Source organism: Varroa jacobsoni, unplaced genomic scaffold, assembly GCF_002532875.2.
Source record: "Varroa jacobsoni isolate VJ856 unplaced genomic scaffold, vjacob_1.0 scaffold_855, whole genome shotgun sequence".
In the NCBI taxonomy this organism is placed as follows: Eukaryota; Metazoa; Arthropoda; class Arachnida; order Mesostigmata; family Varroidae; genus Varroa; species Varroa jacobsoni.
In genome coordinates, this window is record NW_019213757.1 from 66,851 (window position 1) to 79,500 (window position 12,650).

Consider the following 12,650-nt stretch of genomic DNA (forward strand, 5'->3'; position numbering starts at 1 on the left):
AGATTCAAGTAAGATAGGCGTATCAAGGAGAGGGGGTGAATATATATATGTATTTATGTTTTGTGATATAAATTGTATGACTTAATGACAATATTAATTGAACACTTAAAACCACCTTTGAATTTCTGGTTTTTCGATAACGATATTCAAAGTGTACTTTAGCGAATTTACCGGCAACATTGAGTGGATCACCTGTTGGGGTGCCACGTCAGCTAACTGCGCGAGATATACAAGGTTCTTATGAAGGATGCTCTGATGTCTGAAAGAGAAACCGCACGTTGTCAACGAGTAGACGAAGCAGAGTTTTGATCATGGTAGACGGTTTAGTTTCAATCAACTAAAACCTGGATCATAATAATAACATAAGAAAACTTATGTAAAGCACGAAAGAAAATATCTCCAAAGCACTCCAATGTTTTTTTTTTGTTTAAACCTGGTCTAGCTAATTAACCAGCTTCCTGATATTGTTTCCGGATATATCTAGGCACTAACGTCACTGCTTACCACTCAGGCAGAAAGGTTCTACACCGAGTAAGAATAAAACGTCTAACCATGAGTTGTACATACCCCACATGCAACTAAATCGCTCAAAATGAGCTCGATAGATGTGCAGGGATGTGCTTGTATCGCTTGTGTAGCCTAAATTAGCTAATTAAAATACTGTCATTTTTCATCTCTACTTAAACATTTGAACGTACTTACTGAAGACATTCCTGAGTTTTTCCTTTGGCCTGATAATCGGCAATTGCCTGAATGAGCTGAGCGTTTTCGTCGAGCATCTAGAAAGCGAGGAAACATAAGTGAATTAGACATAAATTGCCATTTAAATGAGGTATCCACATCTTAAGTCTTAGTATCGTCGTAATTATGATATCTTGGAAATCAAACGTGAACACGTTACTGTACTCGACAAAGAGTGTCCCATAAAAAAATGCATTAGTCTTGTCCAGGCTATATTTCACAACAGTTTAAATATATATACGAACGGATCACTTAAATTGCAACAGATTGCTCATTTAAATTGACTATCAATTTTTGTGCCAAAAGGAAAATCGTGACTACCCTCGTTTTTTACAACATTTAACACACGATTTTTCACCGGAAGTTATAAAGCAATTTAGGCTAACGATCAGAGAAGGTATTTTCTTAATTTATAACCGAACTACCGAACTTATTGGATTTACAGCAATTCAAAGCATATACATCAAAGTTGGCGAATAAGCCACGACTGTCTGTCAAACAGTGTTGCACAATTTAGTAGCCGAGGTGCGACAGTATTAATTTGCAAGACAAACAGGCCTGAAGTGTCCTATCTAGGTCGAAAATACTGCAAGAATTTTACGCTGAAAATTTTTCATACATGCGAAGATGCTTGCATATCAATGTAACCCTTTAACCTCATTAATTATTCTAATACGATTGAAATACATGAAATACATAAATTTTCATATAGGACGGTAATATGTACTTAATAAAAAAGGTACTATATTTATCATTGAGGCACAGAAATGTACGTGTTTACTGAGAGGCAACACCTACTTATTAGACCATCTGTGGTATTTGGTACTGTATTTCGTAGACACACACAAATAATAGATTAAATAGATTACATTTATTTTTAATGCGGTAACCATTAGTACACGCAGCTGTCTACCAACACCAGCATTGAATGTGTGGCTATTTGATTACAAAGTAAACGTATACATCACATAAACGAACATATTTAATAGAATCATTCTGATGAAGCCAATTTTAAGATAACGTGTAAAAATTGCTCGCCGATCACCGTATTACGCCGATGTCTTCCACTCAGAAAAACAAAAGGTGGCCACAGGAGGCCTTAACATAGCATAATGTGCCGCTCGAGATTCTCTTGTGGCGGCTGAAATAGAATAGTAAATAAACCGTCCCTAATCTATATCATGCAATTCGAGGAAATGATCAAGCGCAAACAGCGCCGCAAAATGTAGACAAAAATCAAACTCATATATCACTTTGATTTTTCGAAAAGCTTTGAAAAGGCGAAGTCAGTTATCTAACATTTCTAATAGCAGATAGACAATATTAATTTTTCATAACTTAATTACACATTGTGTAGATGTAAATAGTTAGGCTTGAACCAGCCATTCTTCCTAACTCTCTCAACTAGACGTTCCTCCGTCCAGACTACCGCATTGACAGGTAAATAACACCAAGAAGCATCAATCTTCGAAATATCAAACTGCAATGCGATGTAGGTTTTCTCGGATATCATTTGCCCTTATCGTAATACTAAACCCCGCCGACCAGCCATAAACCCTGTACTTCAGCTACTGAAGCGCTAATGATTGTTCCTTCTATGATGACATTTTTAGCTTGTCTCATTAACTCACCCTTTGTATTTGAGCCGGATTAGGAGATGGCCTCAACTGTTGTGCCGGACCGGGTGAGCTTGAGGGCCCGGGTTTGTTCGGATACGATGCCACCGACATCTTACCCTGTTACCCTTTAGCAACACTCCCACAAAACCCTGACACTCACACAAACGGTGGAGCACAAATTTGAACCGCAACATGCACGAAAGTTACACCCCACTGACGAACCAAGGGCGCCGCCGGTTCCGAACACTGCTACTGCAAACCGTACACAACTAAGACCAAACAAGCAACAGTAACCTATAGTTATCCTGAGATGTCAAATATAAGCGCGGGCGTTTGTGTCGTCTATAAAGGTAACATAGCTGCATCCTTCCTCCCGTCCTAAATTCTGCCAAATACGCTGCTCGCACTAAGTACACGACGAGGTTGCATAATTTCGAATCGCTGGGACTTGGCGTCTTTGTCAGTGTAAATCTTGACATTGAAAATATCCCTTGAAAGAATTAATGTTAGTTTTACGCAGTGAAACTTATATTCTGAAAAACCTAAGTGCATTGGTTTTGGCTTATTGGTGTTCGACGCTGCGAATTTTAAACATCAGAAAATGTCTTATACATAATATTATGCATAGTTCAGGCCCCTTAACGACTAAGGAAACATCACTCTACACCAGGAGTTATTAGTAGCAAACACGGATTGCAGACGATGGAGAATAAGTATACATAGAAATGGGGCGTAGATGAAGTGGCGCCAATGTTTAACATGCACCTACTTGCGACAGACTCAAAAATACTGCCTAGCATTATAAACAGAGACAGCAGATTATACAATGTAACAGAACGAAAGGCACAATTTTAAGAAGATTCGATTTCGTGAATAAGCCTATTATTCAAATCTTGTGCATGATACATTCATCATCCAATGATGAATGTCTCGTCAATTTCGTCATAAAATAAATTAATAACGAAGTTTAGCAAAACAGGTCCGGTAAACAATACTTTTACCACTAAGCTCTGCCTACGGGAAGTTGTATAGCTATAATAAACTAATAAAATCTAAAAAAAGACTTCGTAAGATTAAAATGACTTGTGCGACCATAGGATGACAGAATCCGATCGACATGAACAAATAGTCTACCTCGTTAACAAAAACATTTGCGCCTTCAAGTCCAAAATATAAAACAAAATATAATCATGTATATTCGTATCGAAATAATGTATTATTCTATAGTTATCACGGTTTATAAGTAGCATACGTAATAGTGTCTCAGGTGCGTTTTGACGTCAATTAGATCGAATTACAGGTAGGTGAGTGGCCCATGTAAGATCTGTGGCCACCTTTTCCAAATACTAACATCTTAACTATTGTCTTGTTATTATTACGACATCGCTTGTAATAACAGTATATTTCTGGATTAGTTTTTCTATGTGTTCGTTCAAGTTCTGTCCTATTAGACTCGAATCTCGGCGTTTGATATTTTCTATATGTGTATGAGTAACCCCATTCGAAGTTTATTCTTTCCTACTCTATCCACCCAAAAGATTAATCTATTAAAATTAGTTATGGTAATGATTTGATTAAATTCCAATATATTTCCGTATTCCAAGCCCATAGATCAAAGGCAGAAAATATTTTGCCCAGCTGGTATGCCCTGGTTTGGCTTGGCTTACACATTACGCTACTTTTCCTGGTAATTTAAACTTAATGCTCACTAAAAATGAACCGTACTTAACTGTTCTAAGGTCTAAGTAAATCATTTACAAATTAATTACGAGATGCGATTTTCTCTAGTTGGAAACGCGGTCATGTTCCCGATACCTATGTAATCTATCGCTACACGAACCACGATCACATAGATATTGCTATACATCAAACGGAAGTTACGATGGAAAACGAAAATTACAAACGTTACGAAAGACGCTTTCCGTGACAATATGTAAGAAGATTATTAGTTAGATTACTATATTAATAGAATGCGTTTTTCGAAATTGCGTATTTATCAAATATCAGATAATATGTATCTGATATTGTGACATTACAGCTGGCCATGAGAACAGGCTAAATCGGATGAATTGAATAAACACAGGTAAATCGAAGAAGATCGACTTAAATGCAGAAAAAAAACAAGAATTATCGAAAGACCCGTAAGTCAGTAAAAGATATACTTGCACCTCGCGCTAAACTCATTCGTAAAATATACGTGTTAGCTACAACCGGAACCCTTACAATTAGTGAAAGCGTAATAATTAACATATACATCGGATGAGTAACAATTTTTTACAATAATGAGTTACATTTAAAAAATTAGGTAACGCGTAATTTAAGGTAACACGTTTTAATCTCGTTTAAAAAACGAGATTAAAACGTGTTACCTTCTGCTGAAAACACATAAATAAACCGACAAAATACCCATGTGCAGTTCATTTACCATAGGGAACTACACACGCTATCAAAGAGTTCTTCCATAGCTGACCTCAGTCTTACATAGTGAACGCATATATAGTTCAATTAAGTCGTCCTAACTCCTATTGACAACAATATTCTATGCCTACAGCACAAATAACAAACGATACTAAGTCTATTATTAAAATGTACTGAGTGCTATGGAAAAACTCAGTGTTGTTAATGTCATTGCATCATGGCGCAATATTCGCTCATAGCTTTGCTCTTTATTGACAACGAGTATATGAGTAATGACAATAATACGGACACCACGAATGAACGAGGTAAACGATGTTGTCACGTAATATATTTTTGTTCGATGGTATAAAGCCGACTGGCACGGCGGCATTCAGAGAACTGAGCATAGTTCTGTTGTTTTAACTCATGTCATGCATCTTGCTAGATTCATGTGCTGGTTTTGATGCTTCAGTTTGTCTCGACTTTCTTTACAATATCAGCTTTATACTTCGCCCGATTACATCGACTTAGACAATGGCGAATAGAGCTTATTGAGAGGAAAATGCTATATCCGAGCTATTATCAATCATTGTCTATGATACCACTTATCTTCGAAATTTTAAAGCAGGACAACCAACGCATACAAAAAAATCAAATCTGATAAATTCATTCAAGTTGTGGACGCGAATAACATTTTCGATTTGTTTGTCTGTTTGTTGTCTAACTAGTACCTAGCATATATCGTTCAGTAGATAATTGTATATGCATTAACATCTATATGCGTATTCAGTATTCTCGTGTTCATATTTCTATCCTTCTTTCTATGAACGCATGATGGCGACGAATGATCGTATCCGTTATATGTCTGCTTGTTTTCTTCGTATATTTCTTCACAGCAGGGTACTACCACCTTTTATTTTGGTATATATATATATAAGACAATAGCGCTTACATGACCTCCTATCTGACTAATCGACCCTCCATCTATGAGAAAACGCGGATGTTTTGTGTTTCTAACGGAGCAAAATACAAACATTAAACAACACGTTCCTACGCCTCACCTATCTGTGTCAATATTAGCATTAGCAAGTACTATCAAGCATAGTAATGCTATCACTATACGAGAATAGTTTAATAAGGATACAGCAAGGATACAGGAGCGCTACTACGCGAAGCTGCTTCTATCAGTATATCCGTTCCCCTCTCTACCTGGCTCTCCAGTAGATCACTTTGATGTATCGATGAGGTTCTGGATCTCGAGCACAAGCTGTCTTGCAATATTCAGTATTGCAGTTGTGTCGTGCCGCTCCGCCATCTCTGCACGAAAAAAACGAAAATATCAAGCCAAAAAATAATTTAAGTAGAAGAATTCAATAAGCTATAGAAATGTCTTCAAACGGGCAGAGATATGATCATCAACCCGTTTGTTCAATAATAGATTATTTGGATAATTGGTAAAAGCCTAAGAATAGGATTCGACGTAATCGAAGGTACAATAATAATTAGCTTAGAAACGAAGCGGTACTGAAGTGAAATAACAGGTCAGTATAAAGCCTTGATGGTAGGGAGGGGCCATTTTAGCTTTTTTTTTTTTAGCATTCATCAGTGTTATATCCCGTTGTCTCGTTATGAGCGCCACCTAGATATAATCGCAGATCATACGCCGACGGCTATTTTCTCAGCTTGTATCTCAAGCAAATTAGTAATCAGGTGACTTTATGCTATTTTAAATATCTCGTCCAGTACCACATTGGCCACGTTTCTAACAATATTTGTATTAAATATGGCATTCGAATTAACCAGAATGTGTCTCTCCAAAAGAAATCTGCTATTGCCATATAGCTTGTTACTGCATCGATATTACAATAACAATATTTCCCCTCCATTAGTAATATCAATGTTTTTATGCAGTTTATTGAATGCTGTCCAGTTGTTCCTGCGTCGTTATCTGTCGTAGTCGTTAATGCACAGGCGAAAACAAAAAATACATGTAGCATTGAGCGCAGTACATAAGAACGAGAACGTGTCGTGCTTGAGCTAACAGATGATCTGGAAAGGCGGAGTCGGTGAGCGCGCTTTCGAGACAAAACATAGATGGTATAAACGTTATTTTTTGCGCACAACCGACGTTTATCATCCTAAAGAAAGCGATACTGAGCGTGATGACAATTGTTTACGCAGCAAAACTCTGCTGGATATAACAGACTTACCAGTACTGCCGACCATAATCGATCTCGTTGGTGAAACTACAGTTCATACGGAAGGTTACTCTAAACGTAAGTGCAAAGGGAAAATAACGGTTTGAGAACAACTATGGTTGATCGCAGTTACATAAAATAGCATTGTTAGATGGATACCACACATCAAACTAATAGTGATAATACTAAAGGAATCCACGCTAGAGACAAGACGGTGTACTTCTGCATTACGTTTAATTTATAAGATAATTTATATGTAATGACTTATTTAGAAGATAATTTATATGTATACAAATAAATAATGCAAAGTTTGACCACACTGCTCCGTACAAGGCTAATTAATACAACATAGTTGTTTGCTTGAGCAAGTAATCCAGTTCGTACTTCTCAACTGCGAACTCCAGTAAGTTAGCATTACAATCATTGGTCTGAATTCTACTATGGACATAATAGTAGGTCAAAATAGACATGCTGCATTTACACTTGAATTTCCGTTAAAGTGTGTACCATGAAAAGCATCAAGTCGACTCAGTTTCTTATAAAAACGACCAAATTAAAATTAAATATCACTTTCGACCTAGTTTCCACCGGGCTACTGTGAAACTCGAGGATCTTCTCATCGCTTTTTTTTCTCTTACTGTCTGCTTTTTTGTTTCTTTACGCGTTGATAGGGTGTACCTTTGGAGGTACCTGGGTAAGGTATTTTTGAGTGAGCAAGGGTAAGAGATAACCGTACGACCGCAGACGAAGCCAGCTGACTAATGTGTGCGGTCCATACTCACTAAAAACCCGGGCCTTACTAACTTGGACTATACCTGGAACTACTTGCGTATCGCTTGGATAAACTAAGCCAAAGAGGAGCATTCTCGGCTAAAACCGTTCCTCCCTTTGCCCTTTCCACCATTGTCGGGCGGGGTATTTTATTTTCATAAAAATGCCTGCCCGTGCTGCTGCTTCCTTGTCGGGCAGCTAGGGGGCGCCGTGATCGCGACACGAGCGCCATCATCCAAGCAGACCAGCTGGGAAGTCCATACAAAATGGCGTTATTCCACTAGTCGCTGTTTTTGTGTAGGGCGCAAAGAGTAAAAATTTTTTCCGAACAAGTTTACGCGTCGTCGGATAATGTTGTATATCCGGATAGAAAATTGAACGACCGCAATTGTGGACTATTCTGTGTGTAAAAATTTTGCTAGGAAACCAGTGTTCACGCCGATTTAATAACGGGTGTCATTTGCGAGCAGGATTCCCTGACAAACGTGAGTGTTTTCAATTCGTGTCGCATAGCCGCTAGTGGCGGCGGTAGCCCGTTTTATAAGGGGCCGACCAGCATCCAGTATCATTTCTTCACAATAAGCTAATGAATAGCTCCGCAAAACTGAGTATCAGCAATGCTGATTTGAGCCTGGGCCAATTGACTCTCTTACAATAGCAGCGTTTCAGCATATCGTTTTGGTGCTTAGCGCAGGTGGACTGGAAAAGTGGGACCATGTTAGCCTCCATGAAAAGCAATGGGTCTCGGGAAAGTTGAGAGTAAGAAATATAATTAGACCATACCGGTCAAAAAAGACGACTAAGTCTCCCAATGGGTGCAGTTTGTATTACACGTCTATTAGACAAGAAGGGCATACATTTTGCCAAGAGCTGCTGGCGCGTAACATAATTGCTATTACAGGTAGTCTGCCACCGTTGGCTTTGTTGATCATATAGTGTCCATCGACTTTCTATGATTGCCGGCGACCCCATTGGCAATAGTACCCGTCCAATAGATCCCCGATGTATTGGAAAAGTCGCATTTCCAGGCGTTTCTCTATTACATGTTAGATGTTTGTTATTGTAGCGTCATTGTTCAGCGATATCATAGGTGTTATTACATTTCGTGGCCAATATCGTCCGAAATCTTTTCACAGCTTAGTTATCAAATATTCAGCTCATCATGAGCTCCGGTAGCTCTGCTTCAATCAACTCGCGCCTCAATGGGTTAGGCAGCAGTCGATCGTTCACCTTGAAAGCGGGCTCCGTAGATGTTCTACGTATGAGCTGGTTATCAAGGCGTTTACAAACACTGCAACCACTATTACAACTGTTGATAATTCGCATTAATCGCTATAGCTCACTGAATAAATTCAGAGTAATAAATATATAATCATAGAGGCATAGTAACATTCAGCCATTCATGTAGTCAGTAACTGGACGTCCTCGAGACGATATATTGATACTATAGCTGTTAGTCTATACTCAAATGGAATAAAGTTGTTGTGTGCAGGATCATTGCACACTAGGAAGTTTTGTTTTTTTTAAATGTGACACTTAATACTGGCTGCTCAGCTCGTGCAGTAGTGCTCTTGCAGAAAGTTAATAAATACTGAGCTATTTGTTTGACACCAAATGTGCGCTAATGTGATATCCAAAAAGAAACAGGTAATTCTTGAGTTTACATCATTTACTCGGTATTGACTTGCATTTTCATGAAAGGCAAATGTTGTAATTAAACCTAATTTCGAAGAAATTTTGCAGGTCAATACTGCATACCGCTTTTGTGCGTATTTGAAACGCTCTCGGAGCTATTATTTTTAAGGACAGGATTGACCGTTGGCATTTCTGCTTTTAAGACTATATTTTACTGAGCGATATCCAGGGAATGACCACCACAGCGTTAGACGGACAACGTTAGGTGTAATACTAAGTATAGCACTCGCTTGCCTAACTGTGTTATCTGCTGTTGTTGAACGCAACGTCGCAACGCAATTTTTCTATTGTTCTTTTCTAGAAACAGGTCACCAAACAAGCGTATTCTAAGTTGTTTTCCTGTGGCTGTTTCTCTCTGTGTCCGTGCTGTTGCCTTACAGATGCCGAGCGCTAGCGAAACGAAAATGAACCTGTCTGCCCTGCAGCAGGTAGATCCCGAGATTAACGAGATTGTTGATTCGGCAACGCAAGTAGCGCTGTTCCAGTACTCAACACAAACAAGCCAATGGACAAAGACCGACATTGAAGGAGCGCTATTCGTTTATGCTCACCGAAATCCGAGTGAGCGCGGACTTATCATCCTGAATCGGCACTCGCCGAAAAACTACAAGGAGCCAATCACCGCTGACATTGAGTTCAAAATGAATCAACCGTTTCTCATTTATAAGACGCCATCGGGTCAAATTTTTGGGGCATGGTTCTATGTCGCAGACGAGTGCACCCGAGTAGGAAATCGATGTTGTCGCCTCGTGAGCTACCTAAAAAAACGCGAGAAGAGCGCTGGTGGCGGTGGAGGACAAGGATCATCCGATAAAACTAACTCGATTCTTCAAGGATTACTCCTACCGCCAAACCCCGGGGGTAATGTTGGTAGTAACAATAATGAAAAAAACGGTGGCGGCAATAATTCTTACAATAACCTTAACAATAACGGAAACAGCAACAATCACAACAGCAGTAATGGCAAACAGAATGGTCAGCAGGCTCCTCAGGGTAAAGATATTATGAGTCTATTGCAGCGGGCCCAGATCGAAGATAAGCCGCCAGCGAAAAAGCCGCTTGGTCAGAACAATAATGCCAACCGGAAGCAGGAAGGCCTCAACGGCACGGGCGGCCAACGTCGGATGAACGGAGGACAAGGTGGCGGGCATTATGAGTCCAGCCCCGGCGTCCCTGTCGTGCACAAGCCTGTGCCCACAAAGGCCCTCCCACCTTCGGTAGAGCAGTTGTTTAAATCCGCCGGTCGGAAAACACAGCAACAGCAAAATTCCCAACAGCAGCAGCAGCAAAATTCCCAACAGCAAAATCAGGTGTCATCGAGTAATGGTAACAGCGGAGCAACCACCTCAGGAGTACAGCTAATCCAGTCTCTAGCTCAACAGATTCCGCAAACACCACAGCGTGCTGAACACGCCTTGGATCGCCTTCTCAGTCTAGCTGGTAGCAGCCCTACGTCGAGCCATATTGGAGTCGTAGCACCAACTGCTCCGCCTATGAATGACTGCATGGCGAGCATTCTTAACAAACTCAACGAGTCAGCCCAGAAAGTCCAAAGAGAGCAACAACAGTTACAACAGCACGCTGCAGGAGGTTTGGACGCTGGTAGGATCAGCCCCCAGGAGTCTGCCCCACCGGTCAGCAGAAGCAACCTTGCCAACGCCTTGTTCGGAGCTCTTGCAGGTGGGGCGGTTTCTGCAGGAACAGCCGGTACTCCACCAGCTGGTGGAACAATTGGCGGCGAGAAAAAGCTAACGCTGATCACTCCTGAAATGCTCGAGGAGTCATTGTCGCAGACTGGACCTATGACGCCACCGCAGTCACAGCCAACAGCGACAGCGGCGGCATTGAGTCGCACAGAACTGCGAGGTGCGCTCGTTCACCTGCTCGAAAACGACGACGATTTCCTCACCAAAATTCACCATGCCTATCTCCAAGGAGCCAGCCGGCGTAAGTTGCTAACAACGTTTCCGTACGATCATGTCTAAGCGACGCTCGAAGCGAAAACCACTAGACGATTGGCCCCACGGCCATAGAGGCACTGGGGGGAGTTGATAAGCTGAGCTCGAGTTGATCGCACACGATTGGGTATTATTATGATTATTAGACAACAGATCGTATTAAACGCTACACAGGCAATACTGACGACTGACATTGGATCACTGATTGACCCACTGATACGTCGTTGTTATACGGCATTGTATGAATCCATACACGATGACTGTGGTGCTTCTCTGGCGTGTCTGTTTCGAACAGAGATAGCATGCGAACTGATAACGTAAAAGGTCCTTCGTGTACAGCGATCCAGATTGTTTAGCTGATTGGCAGAGAAGTGCCGCCGAACACGTAGCCGAGTGACGCAGTTATTATTGATAGTGGTAATTATAAAAGAATTACGGGAAAGAGAATTAAAAAGTGGGATTATCATTTGCGACGACGGTGACAGTGACGAAATCACGTCGAAATAATTATAATTACTATTATGACCGCCTGAACGATCAAATAGATCGCCCTACAATGTCTATACACGCATGGATAGTTACTGAATATAAGTCTACTAGACGAAAGAGGAGAAATTAATTACAAATGAATGAAAATAATGAACGGGCGAGTGCGAACGAAAGAATAACACAGTGGATGAATTGCTGCTATTCTCGTCGTTTGAGAAAAGCCTGTTTGCCCCATCGAAAAAACAAGATGAGATGGACAACTGACACATGTCACGTAGAATCAGTAGATTAAATTAAGCAAATGCTTTCAAAAAACCTACAATGTAACATAAGCAAAGGTTAGATAAGCAGGCCATTTAGGCGGAGCAATCTAGTTCGTATATCGCTGTTAGTATCCAGAAACCAAATGAACGTCTAATGCATCTTCCTGTTTGAGCGATGGCCACTTGAAGTAGAAGAGGAGTCGTTCAGAGGTTTTGCGTTGTTTGTTGGATACCAACATGGCATAGATCAAGTAGATCGATCGCTAAAGGCGGATGGTTCCATAAGGATAGACGGTTTCATAATGACACGCTCACTGCCATGATACTGCTGTTATTATTGACACTAGCACACTGAGCGTCTTATGTAAGAGATCGAAATGTGCTTTCTGTGTTGGAAAGCGTGACAAGGTCTGGTCGATTTGTGAGGGCAACTGTTCATCCACAGCAGCAGCAGCAAATGATGTGTGGAATGAAACGGTTTACGTCGAATGAATGTGTCTGTATAAATGGCTTTTGAGA

The 12,650-nt window shown here is 40.4% G+C and overlaps 3 protein-coding genes across 4 annotated transcripts in view; 1 reads left to right on the top strand and 2 right to left on the bottom strand.

Moving 5' to 3' along the window:
- LOC111264398 (uncharacterized) overlaps positions 1–2,771 on the bottom strand; it is a 6,144-nt gene extending 3,373 nt beyond the window's left edge. The window contains exons 1-3 of the mRNA XM_022840283.2: positions 2,373–2,771; positions 703–779; positions 172–259 (exon numbers count right to left, since the gene is read on the bottom strand). Coding sequence (XP_022696018.1) covers positions 172–259; positions 703–779; positions 2,373–2,471 — 264 coding nt within the window. The 5' untranslated portion in view covers positions 2,472–2,771. The remainder of the gene's footprint in view (positions 1–171; positions 260–702; positions 780–2,372) is intronic.
- A 2,235-nt stretch (positions 2,772–5,006) lies between these two features.
- tbc (trabuco) overlaps positions 5,007–12,650 on the bottom strand; it is a 44,401-nt gene continuing 36,757 nt past the window's right edge. Inside the window, exon 21 of the mRNA XM_022840284.2 lies at positions 5,007–6,074. Coding sequence (XP_022696019.1) covers positions 5,983–6,074 — 92 coding nt within the window. The 3' untranslated portion in view covers positions 5,007–5,982. The remainder of the gene's footprint in view (positions 6,075–12,650) is intronic.
- The window catches only part of LOC111264400 (uncharacterized), a 14,519-nt gene continuing 9,655 nt past the window's right edge, over positions 7,787–12,650 (top strand). Inside the window, exons 1-2 of one of the 2 annotated variants that reach the window (XM_022840287.2) lie at positions 7,787–8,211; positions 9,802–11,368. In XM_022840287.2, the coding sequence (XP_022696022.1) occupies positions 9,802–11,368 (1,567 nt within the window). In that variant the 5' untranslated portion in view covers positions 7,787–8,211. Of the gene's footprint in view, positions 8,212–9,801; positions 12,019–12,650 lie in introns of those variants that run through there. The other variant, XM_022840285.2, reaches the window with a different exon arrangement.